Source organism: Taeniopygia guttata, chromosome 13 (assembly GCF_048771995.1).
Source record: "Taeniopygia guttata chromosome 13, bTaeGut7.mat, whole genome shotgun sequence".
NCBI classification, from domain to species: domain Eukaryota; kingdom Metazoa; phylum Chordata; class Aves; order Passeriformes; family Estrildidae; genus Taeniopygia; species Taeniopygia guttata.
In genome coordinates this window covers 9,861,559-9,886,439 of record NC_133038.1, presented here as the reverse complement: position 1 = coordinate 9,886,439, position 24,881 = coordinate 9,861,559, and the positions used below count along the sequence as shown (strand labels likewise).

At 47.8% G+C, this 24,881-nt stretch overlaps 2 protein-coding genes and 1 long non-coding RNA gene across 5 annotated transcripts in view; 2 read left to right on the top strand and 1 right to left on the bottom strand.

Moving 5' to 3' along the window:
• Positions 1–10,799, top strand: part of PWWP2A (PWWP domain containing 2A) — a 38,932-nt gene extending 28,133 nt beyond the window's left edge. For 2 of the 3 annotated variants that reach the window (XR_012058202.1, XM_030284220.4), the window contains exon 4: positions 154–2,303. The gene's annotated coding sequence lies outside the window, so the exon portion shown is untranslated. Of the gene's footprint in view, positions 1–153; positions 2,304–8,056 lie in introns of those variants that run through there. The other variant, XR_012058203.1, reaches the window with a different exon arrangement.
• TTC1 (tetratricopeptide repeat domain 1) lies at positions 1,511–21,838 on the bottom strand (the record flags this gene model as incomplete). The annotated part of the gene is given in 8 exon segments (NM_001245868.1): positions 1,511–2,074; positions 7,356–7,410; positions 9,355–9,503; positions 11,220–11,256; positions 11,473–11,585; positions 12,673–12,733; positions 20,757–21,053; positions 21,802–21,838. Coding segments are annotated over 7 exon segments (837 nt in total). The 3' UTR covers positions 1,511–1,940.
• A 157-nt stretch (positions 21,839–21,995) lies between these two features.
• The window catches only part of LOC115497141 (uncharacterized), a 29,614-nt gene continuing 26,728 nt past the window's right edge, over positions 21,996–24,881 (top strand). Inside the window, exons 1-2 of the long non-coding RNA XR_003962719.4 lie at positions 21,996–22,148; positions 23,929–24,015. This is a non-coding gene — a long non-coding RNA (uncharacterized lncRNA). The remainder of the gene's footprint in view (positions 22,149–23,928; positions 24,016–24,881) is intronic.

The window sequence follows — 24,881 nt, the reverse complement described above, 5'->3', positions numbered from 1 at the left end:
ATCAGCTGCAGTCCTGCTTCCTTTGCCCTTCCCTTCATTGGAAAACTCCAGGTGCACATCAGGCATCCTGCAGGGGGGTTGCACAATGATTTGATGATGTGTTTGCACAGCAGGTAGGAAATTCAAAAGCTTTGTTGTGCTTCTATTTCCCAGAAATTCCCCAGTCTCCAGCTGAGAAGGAATATTTGCAGCTCCCCAGGCCTTCAAAGGGGTGAAGCAGGAACAGAGGGGAAGGAAGACAAATCATGTCCTTAAAGCAGCAGGTTGGAAAAGGCCACTGGTGTAACTGGGCACGGGTGAGTGACACTGCACACAGTGTGGGCAGGGACAGAAACCCACCGGTGAGAGCAAGGAAATGTTAAAGAATTTTAAAAAATTTAAAATTTTAAGCATCCAGGGTGGTTCCAAAGTGGTTCCAGTTTTGTCCATGCCAGGGATGTGCTGGGTTGTTGCAGGTGAGTGGAACCAGGGCCAGCTGGTGCCCAGGGCTGGTGCTGGCCCCTGCACCCAGCCCAGCCCTGCCCAGGGCTCCTGCAGCACCTGGACACCCTTGCTCTGCACTGCTCCAGGTTTTAGGGAAGATTACTAACATTTCTACTAATCCCAAGCCACTGAGCCTTCCCTGCAGAGCTCAGCTCAGGCAGCAGAGGTTTCACAGCTCATCTGACTCCAAGCCCAGCTCTAAACTAAAACTAAATTAAAATGCAGCAGGACAGAGTTTAACAATCAAAAAAAAAAAAAAAAAAAAACCAAAAAAATCAACTCTGCACAGCTGCAGAGACAAAAATGACATTAAAGCACCAAACCTGCTGTGCCTGGAAAGGCTTTTCCTTTTAGTGACTGGCTGGAGCTGCTGAATTTCAGACACACAGAGACTTCCTGAAATGAATTGGAGATGACACTCAATAGCCAAGGCAGCCATTGCTAATTATTTAATTAAATCACCTACTGAAATCTGCGGAAATAACTGCAGAATCTGCCTCCAGTGTAAGCACTTCAGCACTGATAAATTCCAGGAAAGCAGCAATTACAAAAGGCACCTTCTCCAAAACCTGAATGAACCACCACAACAGAACATACAAATATATATATACATATATTTATATAATGGCCTGGTTTGGGCTGGAAAGGACCTCAGAGGTCATCTCATTCTAGAAACACTTCCAAGTACTCAAGGTCCAGTTACTGTGGAGACCCTCTGCAATCAGCTCCTGTGCACCCCTGCAACATGAATGGATCTCAGACAAGCACATTTCATTTGGAGGCACCTTTACAAGATGTGCAGATGGAGACGGAGGCACAAAATGTCATTGCTGCCTTCAGAAAAATTAATACCCAGTAAACAAACTGCTGGAAGGGTGCCATGAAGTTAAATGCCAACACTGCTGCAAGCAGGGCCAAAAAACCCCACTGCTTCCTAAGAATTCCTGCCAGGTGTTACCTGTGGGACCTTCGAAAGCAAACCCCACCTTGGGGAGGGCTCAGCCCAGGCAAGAACCTCACAAGCCCAAAAGCAGAAGTACCAAGCCTTTATTAGAAGTTCCAGGGCAGAGCTGTGTCCAGGGGCGCCAGTCCCACCCAGCTGAGGGTGGGGCAGTGCTGCTGCTGGATCTCCCCATCCCCAGGACACCACCAGCCTTTCTTCCAGCCTTTGGATTCCCCTGAGCTGCTGCTGCCAGCTCTGAGTGGGCCAAACCAAGGAACTGCCTCTTGGAAAAGCCAAACACCGCAAGGGAAGGGGAAAAAATAAATTAAAGAATAAACCACACACTGGACACAGTTATCACTATGAGAAGGTGAATGAGTTGCTTTACATCCACATGGCAAATAATTTCACAAGCTGGGAAATGAGGTTGCTGAGTCTCCTCTTGCCCTGGGGGTGGAGGGTGTTGGTTTGCTGGATCCTGGCATGGGATGTGCAGAGCCACACTGAATCCATGTTATCTGTTGTTGTTGGGGTTTTGAACAAAGTTGATGGAGTAGGAGCCAGTGGACGAATCCTGTTTGACCTGGAAGTTCTCTGTTGACAGGCCAAAGGGGCGCAGCACCAAATTGCCCAAATCCTTCAGTTTACCTGCAGTGACATTCCAAGAGAACACAGTGAGAGCTGAGCAGAGCAAAACTCCCATGGAATTACACCCAACTACAGCCCAGCCCCGCTGATTTATCCAGCACAGGTAAATGCTGAGAAATCTCTGCATTTTGTTAATATTTAGGCTCTTAGCAGGAACTAAAAATCATTGTTAGATATCCACAGAGTATGAGAGTTAATAAAAGCCTGTCAGTATATGGATCACATGTGATTCCTGCCTCTGGAAAATAGATCTTCCTACAGCTGTAAGAGGGGAAGGACAACAAAAGGACATAATTTAAAAAGATCCTATATAGAAATTACAGAATAGATAAAGTGAAACAGGAACTTCACTGCTAGCTGAACACAAACCCCTGGCATGACAACACAAGGGAAGATGGCCAGTTTTCAAATAAAAACATTCTTTTCCTCCTGGTTTCAATGCAGAACTGTAGATTTCCCAAAGGAAAAGCAGAAGTTTGGACACGTTGAATCCTTCTCAAGGTTTGCCTCCCCAGGCAAAAGCTCCCACCTGCACTGATCCTCAGGGAATGGGTTTTTTTTTTGCTGGGAGCTGAGTGTGACAACAGCAATTGCTGCCATGGAAAATCCACTGAGCAGCTGCAGCAGCCAAGGGCCTGGAACAACACCTGGGAATGCCACAGCTATTCCTGCCTGGAGGGCTTGGAGTTCTGAGAACCCCCTGGCACTGTGCTCACCTCACCTGGGCTTCTGGGGCAAGGACACACCTAAACAGTGAAATTCTGGAATGGTTTGGGTTGGAAGGGACTTTACAAATCATCTATTCCACCCCTCCCATGGCAGGGACATCTTCCACTGTCCCAGGTGCTCCAAGCCCCAGTGTCCAACCTGGTCTGGGGCACTGCCAGGGATCCAGGGGCAGCCACAGCTTCTCTAGGCACCCTGTGCCAGGGCCTCACATCCTCCCAGGGAAGGATTTCTTTCCAGTATCTGGAAAAAGATAACCCCTGAGCCCACCAAGCAAATGGGTGGGGAGACACAAGTTTCCTTCAACTTGAGTTCTTTAATGGGAATTCACAGATGAGGTGGCTCAGGGATGTGGCCAAAGTCAGTCCAGCAGCATCTCAGGTAGGATTAACCTCTTTGTATATATCTGAGTGTTTTTTAAAGGAACACCTGATGAAGATAAATTAACTATGATGTTCATCCCTTTATGCAGCACCCTAAAAATGTTTTGGCTATAAAACCATTTTGGTAGCATCTGTATGACTGACATGAAGAGGTTTTTTTTGTACTTCTGGACAAACATTTGGCCAGGGCTGAGCTTCAGGTCTGGGATGAGCAGTGTCTCAGTGGAGAATCCTGCAGAATCTGGAATGGCTGGAGCCCCCCCAGCCCTGCAGCTGGGCAGGAGAGCAGAGCTTGCCTGGCAGGACACTGGAAAGGTTTTTTCCAAGTGCAGGGAGCTGGATGCTCTTTTCCAAACCCATAAACACCCCCTGACTGCCTCAGGATCCACCCTGCAGCTGGAGCAGCTCCCCAGCACAGCATGGATTTGAGGCTTTGTGATAATTCCAGCAGCACATCCCAGCTCACCTTCCTGCGCTGTCCCTCCCCAGGCAGGCTCTGGGGCAGCCACACTGAATTAATTGTTAATGAGGCAGAAGAAAGCCTTGGCTTTTCCGGGCACTCCAGCCCAGAGCTGCTGCTGCTGTCCTGGCACACACAGAGCCAGCATTGTAGGGGAGCTCTGCCTCCTCCTCCCACAGCTCCTTTCAGCCCTAAATTAAGGGCTGGAGTGAACTGCAACCCCCTCCTAAAGAAAAGCTCCCTCAGAGGCTGTGCTGGGAGGAAGGAAAAGGCACCACGTGGAGCTGGGACTCAGCTGCAGAGGCTGCCCAGCCTCCAACACCACCTCTCCCCAAGCCTCTCCTCCCTCTGCCCTTATTCTCACACATTTTGCTCTTTTTCTTTGAAACACACCCTGTTTATTTTCCACCTGCAACTCCAGCACATTCAGGTTTTTCATCAAAGCAAATATTCAGAGGTTAACAAGAAAACAGAACTGTAAAAATCAATTTAGGGCTCAGAAGTCTGTGATTCATTACTCACCTGAACTGCAATTCAACACCCTATTGAAAGAGGCAGATGCAGGAAAAGATTACTCACAATTTACATTAAGATGTAACAGCCAAAATTAATTGCTATTCAGTCTTTCTGGCAATAATTCTGGCTTAGTTGCTGGTGTTAATGTGGGGTTTGGAAGTTGAAAAGCTCCATCTTGCTTGTGTAAAGAATTCTTTTGGAGGAAAGACAAATTTCCTGATGAGGTCTCTTCTCTGTGTAACTTCTTGTATTACCAACATTTTTAAGCAATTAAAAGAGCAAGGATAAATCCTTCTCCCTTCCCTAAATGGTAAATGAGGACTGAACTGTAACTGTAATTTGGCTTTGATTTAACTACTTAAAATCACCTTGTGTAGGGTTGGGGTTTAGCAGCTCAGCTGCAAACACAACATAACTGTCAATAGAAAAAAAACCCAAACAAACCCCATAATTCTTTAGGCACAAAGTCTAATAAATGTCTTTGCTGATCTCAGGTAGCTGGAAAAATCTCTTTTGGGCAGGAAGGCCCAAGTGAGGAGCTCTGGCCCCCAGACTGCTAAAAGCATTCCAAAGCTCCCCTCTCCTCACACTCTCTCCCCAAAGGAGTGGTCCCAGATATCACAATAATTATAAAAGTCTCTAAACAAGACTGAAAATAGTTGGCTTTAAGGAGTGAAACACAAAACCTCCCAGAAAATGGGGCAGAGGATGCTCATGAGGTACAGAAGGAAAAGCCAGTTGGATTTGAAAACTCCTGCTCCAAGTCCAACTCTCTTTGATGTGAACTCAGGGGTCCCTTCATCCTGAGCAAACTTCAGTGGCAGAGGAGCTGATCAAAACATGGCAAGTACTGAAAGACAAATGTCACCTTGCAAAAGGGACACACAGCACCAGTGGGCTTGGCCTGGCCACAAACCAGGACTTTTCTGGTGACATCACCCTCAGCAATCACATGGGCCTGAAGGAAAATCCAGCCAGGAATATGTGCTCTGGCTTATTTACACACAAGCACTGCACAGGGGGTTCAGCCTCTGACAGAAATGAGCTGCAGCCCTGGGAAACAGGAAACACACTTGGGAAGGAGGAGGATGCTCTCCATTTATCTGGCTCTGTTTGTACAGCTTCATGACAGTGGGAGATGGTTGGGCAACCCAGGCCTTGTTTGAGTTTAAAGAATAAAAGCTCAGCAAAACCAGGACAGGCCAATTCACTGACTGAGGATCAGCTCAACATCCAAAGGAGACAAAGCACAAACTGGGACACTGTTCCTAATTTCAGTTTAGAGTCAGTGCTCCTGAAGCAGGCCTGGCCTGGAACTTTCAGGATGCCTCAGACTTGCTGTGCTGGAACACAACCCAGGCACCTGAGCTGCCCCCTGGGAAGGCAGGAATGTCCCCCTGGCACTGCCCAAGCCCATCACCCAGCTCCAGCCACAGTGCCACGAGCCAGGTCCATCCTGGCAGTGGGAAATGCCATCAGAAAGAGTGGAAAAGTGGGAAGAGCTTCAAATTCACTGGACAACAAGACAATCAAAAGGAATTTCGGAACCACCATATTCCATCGAGTTTCTCTCCTACCACTCCTTGCTGAACTCCCATCCAAGCCCCTCTCCAGGGCCTTCCTGACCTCAGACAGAGCTGCAGCACTTTGCAAACCTTGGGAAGTGATTCCTTCCTCCATGGCATCACCACTGCCTCCCTGAACAGCACACAGGGAACCTTGGAACACTCAGGAGAAGGGGCTGCCCACATTCCTGACTTCATTTCAGGAGAATGTTTTATAGAAACCCCTCAGTTTGTGTGACAGCCACAGCCACCACTGCCACCATCACTGTCACTTAACCAGAGCTGTGACAACCCTGCCACACACGAGGCTGGGGATGAACACAGCTTCTGGGTTGTCCTACCCTGCTCTCAGTCTGGCTCTCCAGCTGTTTGAACTCCTTGTGTGACATCACTGAGATGGGATTTCTCTCTCCAGAATCTCAACAGAAACCATCTGAAGTGGTTCTCAAAAGCTCAGTCCAGTTTTGAAATCCCAACTGCCACTTATAAAGTATTAACACAAAAGAGATCCCACCTATTCTGACATCCAGGAAAAAAACCAGCAATGCAGGGGCTGGATTTACTGTTCCAGCCAAATCCCTTGTGATTAGTGAGGCCCTTTAGAGTTCAGCAAAGATCAGGAATTATTTTCATATTACTTTGTGCTGTAACCCATGCCATGTCCTACCATGGGCCTGATCCTTCCGGAGATTTTCTGCATTTGTCATTTATTTATAGCCCCATCACCCTTAACCTGCTTTATTTGGGGCTTGTTCTCAGCACAATGGGGGAGGCAGACTGTGATCCTGTAAAGCTCTGCAAAGCCTCACTGACACTGCTAGGTCAGAGCAGAACAAAGCCAGAGCAAATCAGAGGCTGCAGGAAAGAAATTACAGAAAAACATCAGCATAAGCTGAAAGAGTCTCTTCTTCCAAATATATCAGGAATCAGTGTCAAAGACAGGCTGAGTTTGTTTAACCTGATTTTCTGCAGATCAGCCAAACACTGCCTTCCCTTCCCACCAAACACTGCCTTAGGAATTGTAATTCCACTGCTGGTGCTAACCCTGGCTAAGTCCAACTCAGCCTCCAACCAAACAGCAATGAAATGCTGAATAAATCAAGGCAATGAAATGCTGAATAAATCAAGGCAAACACGAACACTTGGAGGTCTCTGGGCTGCAAGTGCTACAGAAAGAATCACATTTATTTCCTCAGCCCCCAGATCAAACATGCCCAGTTATTCCAGCTGGGGGAGTTCCTTTAGGCACAGGTTTAGTGAAAGCCCTGGTTTATCCCTTTCATGGGAATGTTTGCTTTGAGGGTTTATTTGCAAGGAGAAAGGGCTGAGCAGTTGGGCTGTGTCAAACCATCTTCCCCAGCTCTTACATATACCATTAGGAAATTGTTTTAGAAGGTTTTAAGTTTTCTTTCTTTAAATTGAACTTTTCTGCATGGGAGAATTCCTTGTCTCCAATTTACTGAAGGTAAAACCAAGCAATTGAGAGCTACAAAGAAATCAGGAGTTTTGTTTAACACTGAAAAAATATTTCCTTTCAGATTTACCTCCTTTAAATTTTATACAAGAGATTCTATTAATGCATTTTTTTCTAGTAGATCATGAGGGTTTTTATGGAAGTACATACTACTCACCCAACATTTCTTTCTTTAATTTTTCATTCCTCTCCTCAATTTGCTGTGGTAATCTCTGTGGAGAGAAAGAAAAACTGGAATCAGATCCCTGCTTTCACTAAAGCTCCCATTTTGGACAGCAGCAGTGACAGACACAAATCCTAGTGTGCAGTTCCTACTCCAGACTCTGAACACTGCTGATGCAGAGCCTCAGCATCTCCCACTCCAGGAATGCCCTTATGGACACCCATTTTTATCTGGTGTCTGTGATACTTATCCCAAAATACAGCTGCTTCTGGGAAATCACTTAATCTGCCCTAAAATCCTTCAAAAACTGTGTGGAGGCTGAAATTCTCCCAACAGTTACACACCTGTGAAAACTCAAACCTAACCACTGCTTCCATGTAACGAAACTTTCTGGGAAAGCAGCAATGGGGGTGATTTGAGCACAAACATGATCATTCCAAACTGTTTAGTCTGGCATTGAAAAAGTCAAAAATAACTGAGGATTGAAATCAGAATCCCAGCTCTGCTCTCCTGACATACAAACAATGCTCGAGTATTGGAGCAGGTACCAAATCAGGAACCAAAGAACCATTGTGCATTTCATATTTTAATCTGTCATTTATCAGGGTCATGACATTCCCTAGAGCAGTGTGAGATCATTCCTGTGGGCAAGGAGGAGGAAGATTTGCTTAACTGTGAATGAAATCCATTTGCAGATTTTCTTGAGGCATCATTTTCATTGCCAGTGAGGGGGAAAAGATCCTGCGATATTCCTGCAAAGCAGAGACACTTTTACCTCACAACAGAGCAAAGCTTCTCAGCCTTCTCCAGCTTAGAGATGTAACCAGGTATGTGGAGTCAACAACTGAAACTTGGGGGGGGTTTATTATGAAATTTAGAGATTTATGATGAATATTTGAAAAGTGTAAAATTATAGCTGTCAGGATTTCCTTAACAAGTTTCCAAGAAGGGAGTTTTAAGCTTCAGTCTCAGAAGTTTGCTTCTTCCCTCAAATCTGACAAGACCAGCTGAAGACAGGGCAGACCAAATGCCAGGGCAGGGTAATTTGAGGGTATTTTGTCCAAAGGGTTCTGCAGCCAAAGGCTCTACATGGCCAAGGGAGCTCAGGGAGCAGGAGGGAGTGAACCCCCACCCTCTGCACTGCCCAGGCACAGAAATCAGGAATAAACACTGAGCATTCTGACCTGGGCTTCAAGGATGGCCAGAGGAGCAGCAGCACTGCTGGAGATTCCCTTCTGGGGCTGGGCAAGGGCTCTGCTGTAGGATCATCAGGGCACAGCCACTGAGGGAAAATCCTGGCTTTGCAGAGGTCCAGGGACAGTGCTGGGGTTCCAAACAGCCTGAACTGAACCAGCCACCCCTGAGGGTCTGACTCAGAATCCTGGATTATCCTTGGTGGGAAGAGACCACCAGGATCATCCAGCCCAGCTCCTGGCCCTGCACAGACCCCAGCAACCCCAGCCTGGGCTTCCCTGGAGCAGTGTCCAAACCCTGCTGGAGCTCTGGCTGTGCCCATTCCCTGGGGAGCCCCAGGCCAGCTCCAGAGGCAGCAGGTCTTTTATGGGAGCTCAGTTGTTTTGTGGGATCACCCCTCACCACCAACAGCACTCACACAGTTAAGCAGAATATTTTCTGCCATCAGTGCAACTGATCCAGTCCCCCAGGAAATCATTCCAGGCAAGGTTTCTTGCCTAATATGCCATAAAAGCTGTTCCTAATCTGTCACTTACAACACCACAGTGTGGGGAAAAGGGGGGCAGAATCACTGCTAATGATTTATTTTCCCAAATGGAGACTTAAAACAATTAAGCCTTTCAAAAAGATTTTTGTAACAACAGATTAAGAGTGGGTTAAGAGACAAATCTGCAGGTGATGCACGTGAGTTTCTTTTTCCTCCTGAGGCAGAATCCATTGCCAGGTTCACTGGTGTGAAGCTGAACTAAAATAATGATAAATAAGTTAGGCCAAAATTCACTGAAAGGCTTAAGCTTACCATGCAAGCTTCTCTGGCTTGATGAACTGAGGGGTCTTTTTCTAGGACTGCCTTATAATCTTCCAGAGCTTCATCTAATTTTTCTGTTTTTTCGTAGAGTTCTGCTCTCCTCAGCAAAGCTCTGATATAGTGAGGGTCTAATTCCACAGCTGCAAAACAAAAGCAAAGCCCAGGATTGTACTTAAAACATTTCTCCATCTCTCAAATGAATTCTCAAGTGTGTATTACATTTGTAAGTTGTCCTTAGAATGTAACTCAGGATCAAGCAGAGGCACAGCTTAAAGCTAAGCTGGAATTCAGAAGCAGCTGCCTGGGACAGTCTCATGATCATATTTCATTTAATGTCCACAGTCTCTCACAGATGGAAGTGATTTATGATTACAAAGCTTTAAACGTGCAACCCTATCCATGCAGGGATTCTAAGTGATGCTCCAGAAACTTTAAGGACCTGCAAGATATTTCAGTTTTTGTGTTTAGCAAGTGGCTATTATTAGATTGCAGCTAAAGTTAAACATCCCTGCAGACACACACAGCAGGGAAAATCAGCCTTGCCACGCTTATCTCAGTTCAAGTGGAGACAAACTCCAGGAGAATTTCTGGAGCTCTTTTGAATTTAATATCAAACAGTTCAGATTGTGCTGGGAATGCACAAACAGTGATTTCAGCCCTGTGAGCTGGCAGAGGGGCATCCTGACTGAATCTCAGCTTTTCCTCCCCTCATTCCCTTGGCAGCCAGGGCTCTTTGCAGTGGCAGTTCAAATTGAATGCTAAACTCAGCAGTAACCTCCACATGGTGATTCCTCGAGAATTCCTTTATCTATTTTTCACCACAGAAACAGGGAATGTGAAAGATTTCACCACAGAAATAGGGACTGTGAGGGATTTATCATCACAGAAAGAGGTCTGTCCATTTTATAATTCCCAGCTCATTAAAATGGTTCTGGGGACAATTAAATCTCAGATTATCCAGGTAAATACTCCCGTTTATCTTCTGGCAAGGACAAAGGCAATGGCACAGTCAGCAAGCTGCAGGTGACTGAATTGCTCTGCTGTGCTCCAGTCCCTGGGGAGTGTCAGGCCCTGGCAGTTGAAGTCTCCCTGCTTAAAGCATATTGATTCCCTCTGAGCCACTGCAGAATTCGAGGTGTTTTTCAGAAAGCAGCAGCACCAAAACCAGGCAAGGCCCCAGTGAGAGAGGCCAGGGAGGATTTGGTCCCTCCAGGAGCCCTTTCAGCAAGCACAGTTCCCATTTCTGAGCAGGCAGTGCTGGCACACAGCCACTGGATTAGTTCTCTGATTGGTAATTTGGATTTTTTCCCCAGCTGTCACAGGGAGTTTAACAAACACTCGAGGGTGGGTGAGTGGGTGGAAGCAATAAAGCAAAGCACAGCTGAACTGATTCCACCAGAAGGTGCAGGGACAGAACTGTGCAGGGCAGGAACAGCAGAACATAAGCCCTGGTGACAAAGCAAAAGCTGTGCAGGAAAGGGACTTGATAATGCTGTTAACTCTATAAAGCCTCAGAGCTCTCTGGAACCTGGGATTAAACCAGGATTTGGGGGGGATGGCAGGTGGAAGTGGGTTTGAAAGCACAGGTGTGGGAAACAGTTTCCACAGAAAATACTTTCCTCTTAAAAACAAGTACAAACTGCAGCCTTATGGTACAAAAGAATAGAAAGTAAATTACTGCAAATAGGAAAGGTTTGACAGACATTTTACAAAATAAGTAATACAAATCAGGTGTTTTCTGTTCAATTCTTTAAAGACCCTTATGCCCAAAATTACAGCTCTGCAGTAAAGGCACTAAATGACACAATTTACATACAAAAATCTGGCACAAGAGCAGCACAGAGAGGAAAAAGTACCTTTGGTGCAGTCACTCAGGGCAGCCTCTGTCTTGTCCTAGAACACAAAACAGTTTTGTTACATTGAAGTCATATTTCTTCATGTCCCCAGCCCTGGAGGTGTCCAAGGAAGGGCTGGAGGTGGCACTCGCTGCTCTGGGCTGGGGACAAGGTGGGGATGAGGCACAGCCTGGTCCTGGAGGGCTCTGATCACTTCAAATTGCATTTGTGCCAGCCTCAGTCCAGTGTGACACAGAATGAAACCAACACTCACCTGTTTCATCTTGGCAGCAGCTCTGTTTGAGAACAGAACAGCCCTGTCCTTCTGGAAGCAGGCTGGGCAGATCTGCAGAGCCTTGGTGTAGGAGTCTTCTGCCTCTCCATAGTCTGCAGAGCAACAGGGAAAAGCCAAACCAAAGCATTCATTTCCAATAACTGACCCCGTGGCTGAGGCTCCTTTGGAAACAGCTCTCAGGATCTGGTGATGTGACACCAGAATCAGCAGCTGCTCTCAAAGAACATTACTGAGTACATAAATACAATCAATATTTTAAGATTTACTTGATTTTGCTAATAAAAGCAGGACTATACTCCTGAGCTGAATGCAACAAGTGCAGCAGGATGTGGATGTAAAAATCCCTGACATTGCTTCCTCTCTGAGCAGAGGTGGAATCCCTTTGGATGAAGTGCTGAAGGCTGTCACTGCACTGCTCAGAGCAGCTGCAGGGAGCTTTTATGGCCACATCACTTCATCTCTGAAAGATCAGAGGGCTTGGCAAGAAGAGGCCAGCAACACTCCAGGCCTGTGGCTCTCCTGGGCTGAGCACTTCCCTCCTGCCCTCTCTGGTGCCTTCCAGAGCTGGAGATCATCCCCAGGACTTGTTCTCTTAGGACACCATGAGGCTCTCCAGCGTCTGCCTGCTCCTCAGGGCACACAGATCCCTGCCTGTGTCCTGCTGACTGAGGGAAGCAGGAACCTGCAATTCCTGCTTTCTCTGGGAATCCTCTACCCACAGCAGACTCCGTCAAAGGCAGGTGTCAAAAAATTCCTCCCTTCTGTTTGTTCATTAAAGTCCATGTATAAAGGTACAAGACAGTACAGAGCCCCAAATCTTGCAACAATTCTAAGCACAACCATCAGCCCAACTCAGAGCCTCAGGGAAGCATTTTTTGATCAGTAAAAGGAACCCTGGCTCTTGAAAAGCAGTCCCAAATCCATGGTTTTGTAAGTAAACACTCAGCTTTCATGGGAATCCTGCTTCAGTATCCAAATCTTTGGGATTTAAACAACTCAAAAGGAGGTCTTGTATCTCTGTCTCTCCTCTAGAGCTGGATGAAAAATGCAAGAGGTGATAAAATTCAACAAGGACAGTGTGAGGTCTTCCTCAGAGCTTCCTGCAGCACCACCACCATGGCTCAGTACTAATGGGAGATTCTCTGACATCCACAGGGTGTTCAGAGATGACCAACCCACCTCCTTTCTTGAAGTGCTCATTTCCTTTCTCCTTCAGCCCCGTGCTCTCCTTTCTTCTCTTCTACAAAAGGAAAGACAATGTCTCAGAGTATTTCACTGAAATGAGCAACTAGGTCAGCTGCAGCTCCAAATGAAGTATGGAAGGGGAGCAGAATAAAACATAACCTGGAGAGTTTTAACTCTGCCAAGATCTGCTTGTAGACCCTGTGGCATGAAATACTTTATATATCCATGAAACACTGCAGTGTAACAGCAAGGCAATTAAAAAGCTCCACTCCACAGCCACCAGGATGCAGGGAGAGCATCCATGGAGAATTCTATGCTTTAAACCAACACATCAGCTTTTAGCTGGCTGTTTGCTTCTCCTTTCCAACTCCATTTAATTCACTCACTGCAGGTCAACTGTGCAGAATATATTTTAAATGTAAAGTCTCGCAAGTTTTGCTTGAAATAATTCCACCTCAGCAATTCCAGTTATTTTCAGAGATGCACAAGGAAAAGATCCAGGCTGAGGAAGATTTCTGCCCTGAAAGATTTCTTAGGGGGAGTAAGTGAACCCCCAGAAGCAGGTTCTTTGTGCAGTGAGAACTGAGCAGAGCTGTTTTCTCAACCATGAACATCCTGGCACAAGGGGAGGCCAGGCTCAGGCTCAGCCTGTGACACAGAAAACTCAGGATGTCACCGAGCCATCCCTTCCACCTCCTGACACTGCAGACACTCCTGAAACAAAGCAGGGAAGGGCAGGAACATCACAGAGCTCAGGAGTGCTACAAAAACCATCCCTGGAGCACTGGTTTTTCTCCCAGCACACAAAGGACTTCAATGGAGGTGTCTGTAAATGACAGATCAGAGCAATTAAAAAGCCAACAGTAGGAAAAGGAGCAGTTTCCTTTCCTGCAGATTGTGTGAATCAAGGATTAATGCAATTATCAATATCACACAGAACATCTCCTTGGAAACAGCTAAATATAGTACAGAGTGTGGAGCACTGCAGCAGCTCCCAGCTATGCCAAGGAGCTGACAAACAGCTCAAAATCCCAGGTTCTCCCTCCTGTTTTGATGGCTTTGGGAATTGATTCACCTGACCATCGGCAGCACCTGACCATTGATCGACCTCAGTGGAAGGACACTGAGTCATGACACGAAATTCCACAGCAGAATCTCATCTGACCCCTTTGATACATCAAATTTGTTCCCACTTCCCATTAAATAGCTTTTCAATAGCAATTACTGCTGACATTTTAAAGAAACCCCACAAAACACAGGGCACATAAACCATGCCCAATTATTCAGGAAGTGCCTTTGCTCAGGGGGGGCTGACAAACCCCCCCAAGCCCTTCCACAACCCCCCAAGGGACAGACTTGGTGCTTTCCAAACATGAACATACAAATTCCACACTTCAGGCTGCATGAAAATCCCAAATTCTCTGTGTAATGCAGAACCCTGCTGCTCAGCACAGGGAATGTGGAACTGCTACACCTCAATTTCCCAGGGAGCAGACAGAAATTCCTGCCTGGACCCCACAAAAAGGCATTTTTAAATATTCTGCAGTGCACAAAGGGTGACAATGATCCCAACCTCTCATGGCACAGAACAAAGCAGCCCCATCTCAGCACAGGGCAGGCCTGAGACAGGGATCCTGCTGGAAAGATCTCCACAGATGTCCTCAGTGACGGAAGGGCTGCCTGAAACACAAATCCCACTGCCTTCATTGCTCATGACCTATTTAGAAGTGGCCTTTCAGTGCCATGAGCACTCTCTGCTGCACAGGGTTCAGTTACAGCTCCACAAGAATGAAAGGATTTTTATTATCAACACAACCACAGCATGCTCACAGCAGCCCTGAGGCAGAAACCCTGGAACCAAGGGATGCTGGATGAAAAGTTTCACCTGCACTATCAATATTTTGTTTCATTTTATCAAAATTATTTTTAAAATATTACACATTTACCCTAATTATGCATTAAATGCTGATACAAAAAGTGTTTTGCAGCAAGAAAGCTTCAGAAGAATAAGCTTTATATTAAAAAAGGAGTAAAAGGAGAAACAACAAAGCAACAAAGCAGCACTTTTAAGAGCTCTGTGTATGATTTTGTAATTTATTCAGCTCCCTGCCAAGCAGCAATGGTTCAAAACTTTCATTTCTGTGATAGCCTAACTAACATTTTCAACATATCCCTGGCTTATGAGTTTTACTTCCAAACTGAGTGTCCAAAGTATTTTTAAAAAAGTGAAATCTGTAGGGAACCTCCTGCACATGGATGGATTTGCATTTCAGGTATCACTGACCAAGAAGCAACATCTCCAAGCCAATTCCTCTGCCTTTTCCACAAGATGCAAGAGCATGAAAAATGGATGAGCCCCTCACATGCTAAAGGCACTGCCCTGCAAAGCAGGCTGGCTGTGAAATAAATGCATTATTTATTCCTCCATCCAGACATTCCTGGAACAGAAATTCCTAACACAGGACTACTGTTAGGATTTCCGTTTCAGCTGCACTGCTGTGGGGCAGTGGGAGAACCTCTTCAAACCCAGGGGAAACCCCAAAGCACTGCAGCCCTGCCCTGGTGAATCCCCAGCAGCAGGATTTGCACTGTCCCTCCAGTGTCACCCCAAACTGGTCCAGGCCAGCAGCCCGGGAGCTGCCCTCCCTCCCTGGCAGGGAATGAGGTCAGGATCCCATGAAAAGCCATCCTGGGCTGCTCCTGCCCCAGGGCTGCTCACACACTGCCCTGCAGGCAGCCACAGCTCCCCAGTGCAGCATTTCTGCTCTTCAGTGGCAGCAAAATCTGAAGGTTTGGGTTTTTTTTGGGCAAATTTTAGTAATGCAAAGATGACAAATTGCATGGCAGGCACTGATTGCGATGTGGCTTAATTTTTTAAAGTTCAGAAGAAATAAGTGAATGTAGCTGGTGATGATTCTTACAGGATCTGATTGGAAATGCTTAAATTTGGATACTGAATTCCAATCCCATACTCAGGATTTAACCCAAACCTGCCTGGCAAAGCCAGGGCTGCTGGAGATGATTTCAAGTCATGACAAGGGACAGCCTGGCCTCGTGACAATAAAGTACAGACCTAAATCCCACCCAGCCCCTGCACTTCAGCTGCTCTGCCAAAACACTCAGGGTTAACAAGAAAAGCACGAGGTAGAATCGAATTTTATAGGATTTATTTGCAACTATATAATTATAAATAAATTTTATTTGGATATTAAATGTAATTTTTATCATGATAAAAGCATTAGTCTGCCATTAGAGAAGACAACAACCTAGATATTCCCTGTTTCCTTGGGAAGAGAGCAGTGCAACAGAAGTGCTGGAAGTGAAATCCTTGAACAGGCAGTGGGAGCTGAGGGAACAACAGCCTCAGTTTGTGACACTGCCCACAACATTTCCTCTGGCTGTCCCTGTGCTGTGGTTGATCCCTTCATTTCCCTTTGCTGGGAACTGTTCCTGGCTCCAGTTCTACTCCCAGTGACCCTGCCCCTCAGTCCCTTGGGAAGGTCACCAAAACCAGGGACATCCAAATTCCTGCTGTTCAGAGCGGGCACAGAAACTGGAATTTTGAACAGATCAGGAATGGATTTTTCAGCCTCCAGTCCCACTTGTCACTCATTAGCACTCATTCAGTCACTCATTAGCAGCTGTCTGCTTCCCCCTGCAGTTTTGGGAAGCTACTGCTCTATCCTGCATCCCAGGCTTTGATTTCAGTTTAAGGTTGGAGTCACCCCCAAACCTCCTTTTTCATATCTTGGCATCACCCAAAGCTGCACTTGGGAGGTTCCAGGGACTGTCCCTGCTCCCTGGGATTCCGTGGAAAAGATCTTTCCTCTTTCTATACCAAATGACCAAATTCCATGAAGTGGAAGCAGCACTGGCAGACAGAGGGAAGGAGGTCAGAGCCCTCCCTGACAGCTCAGTGAAGCCCAGCCTGAGTGACAGGAGTGCCATTCATCCCTGGTGCTCCACAGGAGCAGCCTCAGGCAGCGACGGGACCTGCCCACAAATCCATCAGCACGAGGGAAAGGCCTGGATGTGACAGCAGCAGTCTCTGCCACAGAAATGCACAACTGAACACACCACCCAAATCACACAGCAGCACTCAAAGGGACGTGAAGGGAGAATTTTCCCTCTTCCTATTAAATTGTCGCTCAGCAGAAGAGTTTTGTTTGTTCAAAACTCAAAGAATTATAAATCACACAAGGAGATTCTAATTCCAGCTTTTATTCAAATTCTTCTCACCAGCTCTTGCAATTAATGACTCCAGCAGATACAGATTTACTGCTCAAATGTTCTTCTCCAAGTTTTAACTAAGAACATGTAACAGGATGTTTTATTCTATACAGAAGCTTCCCTTTATGGAAAACAATGGGATCAACCAAAGGCACAGGGAGGAAAGGGTGAGGAGGGGGGCAGCTTAAAGGAAATGTCTTCACTAAGCCAATGTTCTCTAACATATCCTAGAGCCTGCAGAAAACAGGGGGGCTAAAACAGGAAAGTTTACTGTTTAGCCCAGCAAGAATCTCAGGCATCACTCAAAAATCCTATTTCTTAAATTGAGCTCTACCACATTCTTACAAAGCTGCTCACAAGACACTCCTCAAGAATCTCCTCTTGCTTGTCTTGTGACACATTTCCTGCTGTCAGAACAGGAATTGCGGTTCCAGCCAGCTGCAGGCACAGGGCACATGGAGAGGCCAGAGAAGGAACTGCTCAGGAGGAATATTGGGTATTTATTGCAGTGTCTCACAGGACACAGGGTTCCATATCCAAAATTAGAGGCCAGGTGCTGAAGTCCTTGCCACAGGACAGGACAGCATCTGCCACGCTGGAGGAGCTGAGGGACTGGGAGTGGATAAACTCCTCACTGAAGGGTGTCCCTCAGAGCACGGCTAGGCAGGCTGAACAATGACCCTGCAGCAGCTGCTGGGTGTCCTCACATTAATTCTGCAGAGCAGCCCCACGTCAAAGCCATCACTGGCACTGACAAGCAGCCAGAAAAATCTGCTTGGAATGAATGCATCAAAAGCAATTTGCTGCTCAGTGCCTCTGCTGAGGCAGCAGCAGCCTTGTGAAACAGCAACCAAACCCTGCAAAGGTGAATTTCAATCCTTAAAAAGCTCAGAGGTGCAAGCCCAGGCAAGGAACCAGGCTCTGGTTTTGAGAACACTTCTTACAGCTTTGTGTCTTAATATCCCTGCAAGTTCTTATTTTGCTTCTTTGTGCAGAGACGATTTCTTAGGGTATCCCTGCTGTCTCCCTGGAAGGAATTCCTGCTGTTTAACATTAAAAACCTCCCTGTATGGGACTCTTGAAATGTGATTAGAGAAAACACACAATCCTTCCCTGGCTCCCTCCCTCTGAGCTCTCAGCAGCCTCTGCAAAGGTGAGTGTTTTACTCTGAGCTGCTGGAATCTGAAACACCCAGAGCCTGGCCCAGGCCTGGCCTTTGCATCTCCAGAATAAATGAGAGGCTTTTCCTACAGCCTGGAGAACATCACTCCACAGAGCCTGCTTATTCCAGCTGCTGAACACAGCAGTGGGTTTTGGTAACAAAAACCCCAACCTAAGGAGGTGGAGCTCCATAAATCTGACTGGAGCAGGGCTCACATCCAGCTCTCCTTGTGCCCTGAGCCCACAGTTTATGTCTGCTGCTGCAGCACCAGTCCCTGGGGAGTTTGTGTGATTTAGACAAGCAGCCAAATCAAATCCATCTCCCCAGGTGCCAGCACCAGGCTGCTGTTTGATGTCTGCTTTAACCAGCACTACCCTGGATCTAAAATCCCAGCTTGATTTCCCTGTGAACCCCCACCCTCAGTGCTCCACTCCCCTGAGGTGTGCCAGCACAGGCCCACAAGGACCCAGCCAGGACTGCTGAGAGCCTGCTCCCCACCTCAGCAGCCAAAAAACACTTCTGAGTGTTTCTGTCCCATTTGCTGCAGCTGCAAGAAAAAATAAAGAAAAAAAACACATCGCCCTTCTCAAAAAAAAAAAAACCAACCCAAAAAACGAACCCTTTTGAGTCACTGGAAAAAGGCTTAAAAGGTTTTAAAAGTTCTGAGTAAATGAATGTACAGCACTGTTTTCAGACTGGGACTGCAGGACTTTTCCTTAAGAGCTGCAGGATTTAACAGAATCTTTTATAATCAGAATATACAGAATGTTTCACTGTGAATAATAAATTAATGGCCATCAGTAGCAAGTACAAGGAGTAGAGTTGGAGCAGCAATTGAGGAGTGACCTGTCCAGGGGGAGATCATGGAAGGGGCCACTCCAGGGGCTGTCACAGCTGTCTGAGCTCCCGGTTCTGCTCTGCATTCAGAGTTCTGCAGCTCTGCTTGTATCAGATACCAGCAATACTTTGCTAGGGAAAAAAACTACATTTGAAAACCTGCAAAATTCAGAAACCTCTCTGTGGAACGTAAAAGAACTGCTGATGCACTACTCGTGGTGCTGGTGAGAGACAGAATCCCTCCGTTTGGGTAGCTGAAATCACAAACCACTCTGAAGGGCAGAATTGCTCAACACCACTGGAAATAAACCTGCAGAAAGATGAGAGCTGCAGCTGCCTCCAGCTTTTCTCTGAGGAAACCTTCCCACTTTGAAGCAGTTGCTGTTTTGCACTCCCATAGCCCCTTTCAGTGGAGTTCCACAAAGCTGAGTGCCAAGATCCAACATTCCCAATTATTTTGGTCATTTGACAGCAGGCAAAGATCCATGTGCAAAATGAGATGATTATCTAAAAATACACCAAACCAAGAGCAGCAGGAAAATGAACACAGCCAATTGCCAGGCTTGCTGCTCTTTTCAGAGTTCAGTTCCAGAGCAATTTCCCCCCAGTTTTCAGCAGTTTTTCTCTGAAGCTCTCAAGTCCCAGGCTGGTGCAGCAGCCCCAGTGTGACTCATGATGACAGTGCTCCTCATTGGACAGGAATAAACACAAGGAGAAAAAAAGGACTGTTCACTCAGACTGGAAAAAACCCAAGGGCAATCAAATGATTTTTGTGTGTGAGGTCAAGGAAGGATTTTGCCCTCTGCTCAGCACCTGAGAGATGCATTTGGAGAATGCACTGTTTTGGGCAAAAACCCCCAAATCAAACAAACTCCTTCCCACACCAGCAACAACAAGACTGACTTCCCAGAGGGAGTCCAGGATGCTCAGGGCTCTGCAGTAAAGGAAATTCTAATTTAACAGAAGTTTCCAGGATAATTAAACAGCAGCACAGGGAGCCAGAGGGGCTGTGCCAGAGATCCCCCTGGCCCTGGGCAGGGGCTTGCACTAAAATCCTCCCAAGGATGCACCAGGACACTTCCTGACATTGCCAGCCCCCGTTCTTCACTATTGAATCACAACTGGCAGCATCATTCTGCCCACTTAGAGCCCAAACTGAGACACAGAGATCCAAAGGGATTCTCACCAGCTCCAGCAGAGACCAGAAGTACTTTTAGTGTCATTCCTACTCCAAGGAGACTCTACCCCATGTTGTCCTACCCCAGTATTGCTTTTCCACTTCAAGGAACTTCTATATTCACACAAAGATTGGTTCTACAGGTGAAAAACTGCATTTGTCTCTTCTGTGCTGCAGGAGGAGTTTGTCCAATGTGACAGCAGTGAAAGCAAACAATCCCACACATTTAACGTGCTTGTGTTTGATTAAAGCCCAAATAATCCACAGGGCTCTATTTAAATTGAATCCCAACTCTCTGGATTCCCACAAGCAACATTTCAGGGAAACCATCCTGAAATCTGCTGAGTTTTGGAGAAGCACCTTGCAGGCACTCAGGGGAAAGCAAAGGATGCACAGACAGGGACAGGGAGAGTTTCCCAGCAGGAACAGGGAGGGTTTTGTGGCTGGAATCTCTGAGTCACAGCCACCTCACCCACTGCTCAAGGCACACAGAATCTGCCCTGGAATGCGAGGAGAAAGAGCAGCAAGGAAAGAGGGAATTTAGAACAGTAAAACCAGACACTCAAGGGCTTTAGAGGTGCCTCTGTGTCAGCCCCAGACCTCCCCAAACACTGACTGCACACAGATCACTGCACACAGATCATCTCACACCAGCACTGTGCTCTGCATTACCTGTTTCTCCTCCTCTGGCATATCTTTCTCTAGTTCTAGCAAGTATTCTTCATCTAGCTCTGTCTGCTTCCTGCAGCTACTCCCATCATCCTGAACGCTCCCTTCAGCATCCAGCTCAGCTCCTTTGGCCTCAAAGGAGTCGTGGCAGTCATGGAAACACTCATCTGTGGGATCCTGGCTCTGCGGCTGCTGGGCATCTCCGGGGCCAGGCTCTGGAGCCTTCTGATCTGACAGCTTCAGGTGATTCAGTGACTCCTCAGGTGGGCTTGCATCTTTAAATTCTTCCATGCTGGACTCCTGGGAGGGGGTTGTGGAGATGAGAAAGGAGTGACACTCAATAATCAGCATTAATAGACTCATCAGCAAACAAATCCCAGCACCCTGGGGGGGTGAGGCTGGAGGGGAGCACAGTGAGGCCACCTCCCGCATTCCCAAGTACAGGAGTGTGTCCAGGGAGCTCTGAACAGCCTTGGGAGGAGACCCCAGCCCCTCTCTGGGCTCTGCTCTAGGCAGGGCAGCTGCTGGGCTCAGGAGCAGAGCCGGGCCCTGCTCTGCCCCCTCCCCTTGCATGTTTATACACATCTACATGTGCTTAATGATCTACTTTCTCTTATCCACATTTAAAAATCCTTAAAGTGCTCCAAAGTGCCCTTGACATCCCTAAGGGAAATTCAGATCTCAGATCCCTAAGGGATCCCTAGGGAATCTCGGATCTCAGATCCCTAAGGGAAGCTCGGATCTCTCGGGGTTCCACGTGCCGTGCAGAGGCACGGGGCCGGGACACTGCGCCCGTGAGCACGGGACCTGCCGGGCTCAGCTCCCGGGGCCAGCCCGGCACAGCCCCGCGGGCCCGGCCCACGTCCCGCTCCAGGTACGGCTCGCCCGGCGCGGCCCCTCCAGCCCCACCACGACCCCCGGGGCGCCGTGCCCGGCTCGCAGGCCGGCCCGCGCCGCCCGGAGCGGAGGGGCCAGGGCAGATCGGGGCCATCGCCCCCGGCTCTCCCCGGGCCCGGCCCGGATCCCCGCACCCCGGGCCCGCACTCACCTGCGCCAGCTGCACTTCCGGCTTCCGCCACGCCCCCGGCGCGAGAGCGCCGCTTCCGGCAGCGGCAGCCAATGAGCCAGGGGGCGTGCGCGGGGCATGCCGGGGACTGTAGTTCTCTTCGTGTGAGGGCAGGGAGCGCAGGTGAGAACAGGTGAAGGAAGGCAGAGGAGGGCAGCTGAGAACAGGCAAGACTGGGTGAGGCTAGGTGAGGCAGATGCCTCATCCTGCCCGTGGCCTCTTTCCCCCCAGGGCCACGCTGGTGTAAATCCTCTCTCTCCATGTCTCCTGCAGCTCCTTCAGGCACTGTGAGGCCACGCTGAGGGCGCCCCAAAGGCTCTCCTGCCCAGGTGAGCGCTCCCAGCGGTGCCAGCCCTTCCTGCCAGCAGAGCTGCTGCATCCCCTGCTCAGCCCGGCAGGTGCGCTCACACCTGAGGGGCACGATCACAAACCCTTCCTGCTGCCCATGCTGGGGGATCAGCCCACGGTCTGGGGGTTCCTGTTCCCGTGTCCAGCTCTCCCTCTCCACCTGTGCATCCCCAGCCTGCGCTGATCCAGGAATTTCCCTGATCCAGGTGCAGCCCCGGCTCTTGGCCGTGTCCAACCCCATGGACCTGCTTCTCCCTCATGAATACTTCATGTTCATACAGCCCATGAATATTCGGGTTTTCCCCTGGAACTTTGGCATGACGCTCCTCTTGCTCAGCCTCACACCCCAACTCTGGTTTCATACAACATTAAAGTGTTGAGATATTCCAAATCTGAGCCCAAAAGGAGGCTTGACCTGTGCCAGGGGGATGGAACACAGATCATTGTGGATGCAAACAGTCACAGACTTGAGCGGTTTTGCACTTGACTTGTTCTCTAGAAATTCCTAAATCCTTCTGCCTGCAGCAGAAGACTCAACACCATGCCCGTGAGCCAGGTGACAATTCGAGTTGATTAGACCCAGCGATCTGGAAAGCACCCTCCCATTATTTATTACAATTATTGACCGCAGGATATCCAACTGCCCCCGCTGCCCTAGGCTGGATTAGTGTCGTGTAAAACCCAGGGAATCCAGCGGATCGGGGGATTTGTGCCTCTCCCCGCCACAGAAACCCCATAGGTGGCGATGTTGGATTTTCCGAGCCAGGTCCCCGCTCCTTTCCGTGCCAAACTGGTCCCGTTTGGTGCCAGCAGGGCTGGAGCTCCCCGTGTCCAGCAGAACAGGGCTGGACTCTCAGCCGCCCAGGAGAGGGGACAAATGTTGCACAACTACCTCAGGCTCCGGGCCACACATTACATTTACTTCTCTGGACAGCTTTTTTTGATCTTCGCAGTGAAGAAACCAAAGCTCAACAAATCAAGCAAAGGGAAAAAATAATTGCTGTTTTCTGGAGGTCATGGAAAGTTCAGGTTCTTCACCAGAATTAAACATTTGCACACAACTCTCAGTGGAATCAAATGATTGTGCTTCCCAAAGAACGTTTTGAAAGGAAATGGTGAAATAGGCAATTAAAGGCTTTTTAATCACAGCTATAAATTAAAGTTTTACTACATCCGCTTTTTAGGCTGACTTATTAGAGAAACAGTGATGGATTATTATTAATTTTGAATATCCATTCTCTTTTTCTCTATGTCTTGGCTGGAGTGCTGTAAAGATTATGGGAACTGCTAGACAGGGAGCATGTTCTTCACAGCTCAATGTGTTGTTTTGTTGTAAAAGATTCCCAGTAACAACCCCAGATTGCCTTTCCCTGTCTCCTTCCACTTGTGTGGCAGTGGAATTTTGGCTACTCTGGGAAAAAGCCAGGTCATAGATTACAACTGAATAAAAATGAAATGTAATTTTCTGCTTTAAGCTGGCAGGAGAGCAGAGGGGTGCAGGGGGAGCTGTCTCTGTCACAGTGACATAAATTGGCATCACAGCCTTGTTTTCTCCCCAGGGACACTTGCTTTATCCCCTCAGTTTAGTTCCAACCCAAGCAGACAAACCTGTTGTCCTGGGATCATTAAACCTGATGGTGGAGCTGCAACTTTTCAGTCCCCAAAAAATCAGAGTGGGTGCAAACATTCCAGGCTTCCACCGACATGAACCCAGCGTGGTGTGTGCTGTCAGCTGTGAGGTGTTTCCTTCTGCCTCCCCAGGTGCAGGTGGTGTTTGTGTGATGCTCCAGCCCCGAGCTCCGTGTCCTGCCCTCCGGAATGTGGGAGCCAGAGAGCAGCTGGGAGAAGGTGAGCAACTCTCCTGTGGAGTGAGTCAAGCCAGAATCCAGAGCGTTCCCAGGGGGATGAGCTGGTCAGTGTGTGGGATAAGGAACACCGGGTGTGAGCACACCAATAATTCCATCCCATAGCTGCTGTGGTTATCTCCTGTGCAAAGCAATTTCCTCTTCATTTTTCTGAGGTGAAAGTCAAGCACACAAATCCAGAGCACAGAGCTCAGCTGCTGAATAGAAAGTTATTATTTTGACATTTTCCAGACTGGAACTGTACTTTGTAATACCAATGTCCTCTCCTCTCCACACCACATTTGTAAAGATAATGGGAAGCTGCATTTCCAAAGAGCAAAGCATGCAGGATGCTCTCCAGCTCCAGCCTCATTCAGCTGGATTGGTTTTAGCATAACTCTTCTCACAAATAAGCAGCACATCGAAAGCTGAGTGCACTGAAGCCTAATGGGTTTAATTTCTGTACAGCAGAGCTGTGACAAAGCTCCCCGAGCCATTCCAGCTGTGCCTCTCCACTGAGTGGCTCTGGAACAGCCCCTCCTTAGGGATGAAGCTACACATGGCAGCTTAACCTGGGGAAATTCAGTGTTTTATGAACACCTTTGGTGCTAAATTGCAGCGATTCATTTAGAGAGGCGAATCTGTTTGCCCACAGAATGGATTCATCAGAAAGTCTGTGAATGAACATAAAAAAGATACCGCTACGTGCCGCTGCCACTGCAAGTTCTGCTTGGCAAATTCATTTTGGCTGTAATAAAAAATGGGTTTGTCCCACATGATTGTGCCCTGGCCCAAATAGCTTTTCCTTTAAAGGAAAACATTGCATCAGAAGAAGGACTAACATAAGGAAGAGGGTGATTTGTACAGCCT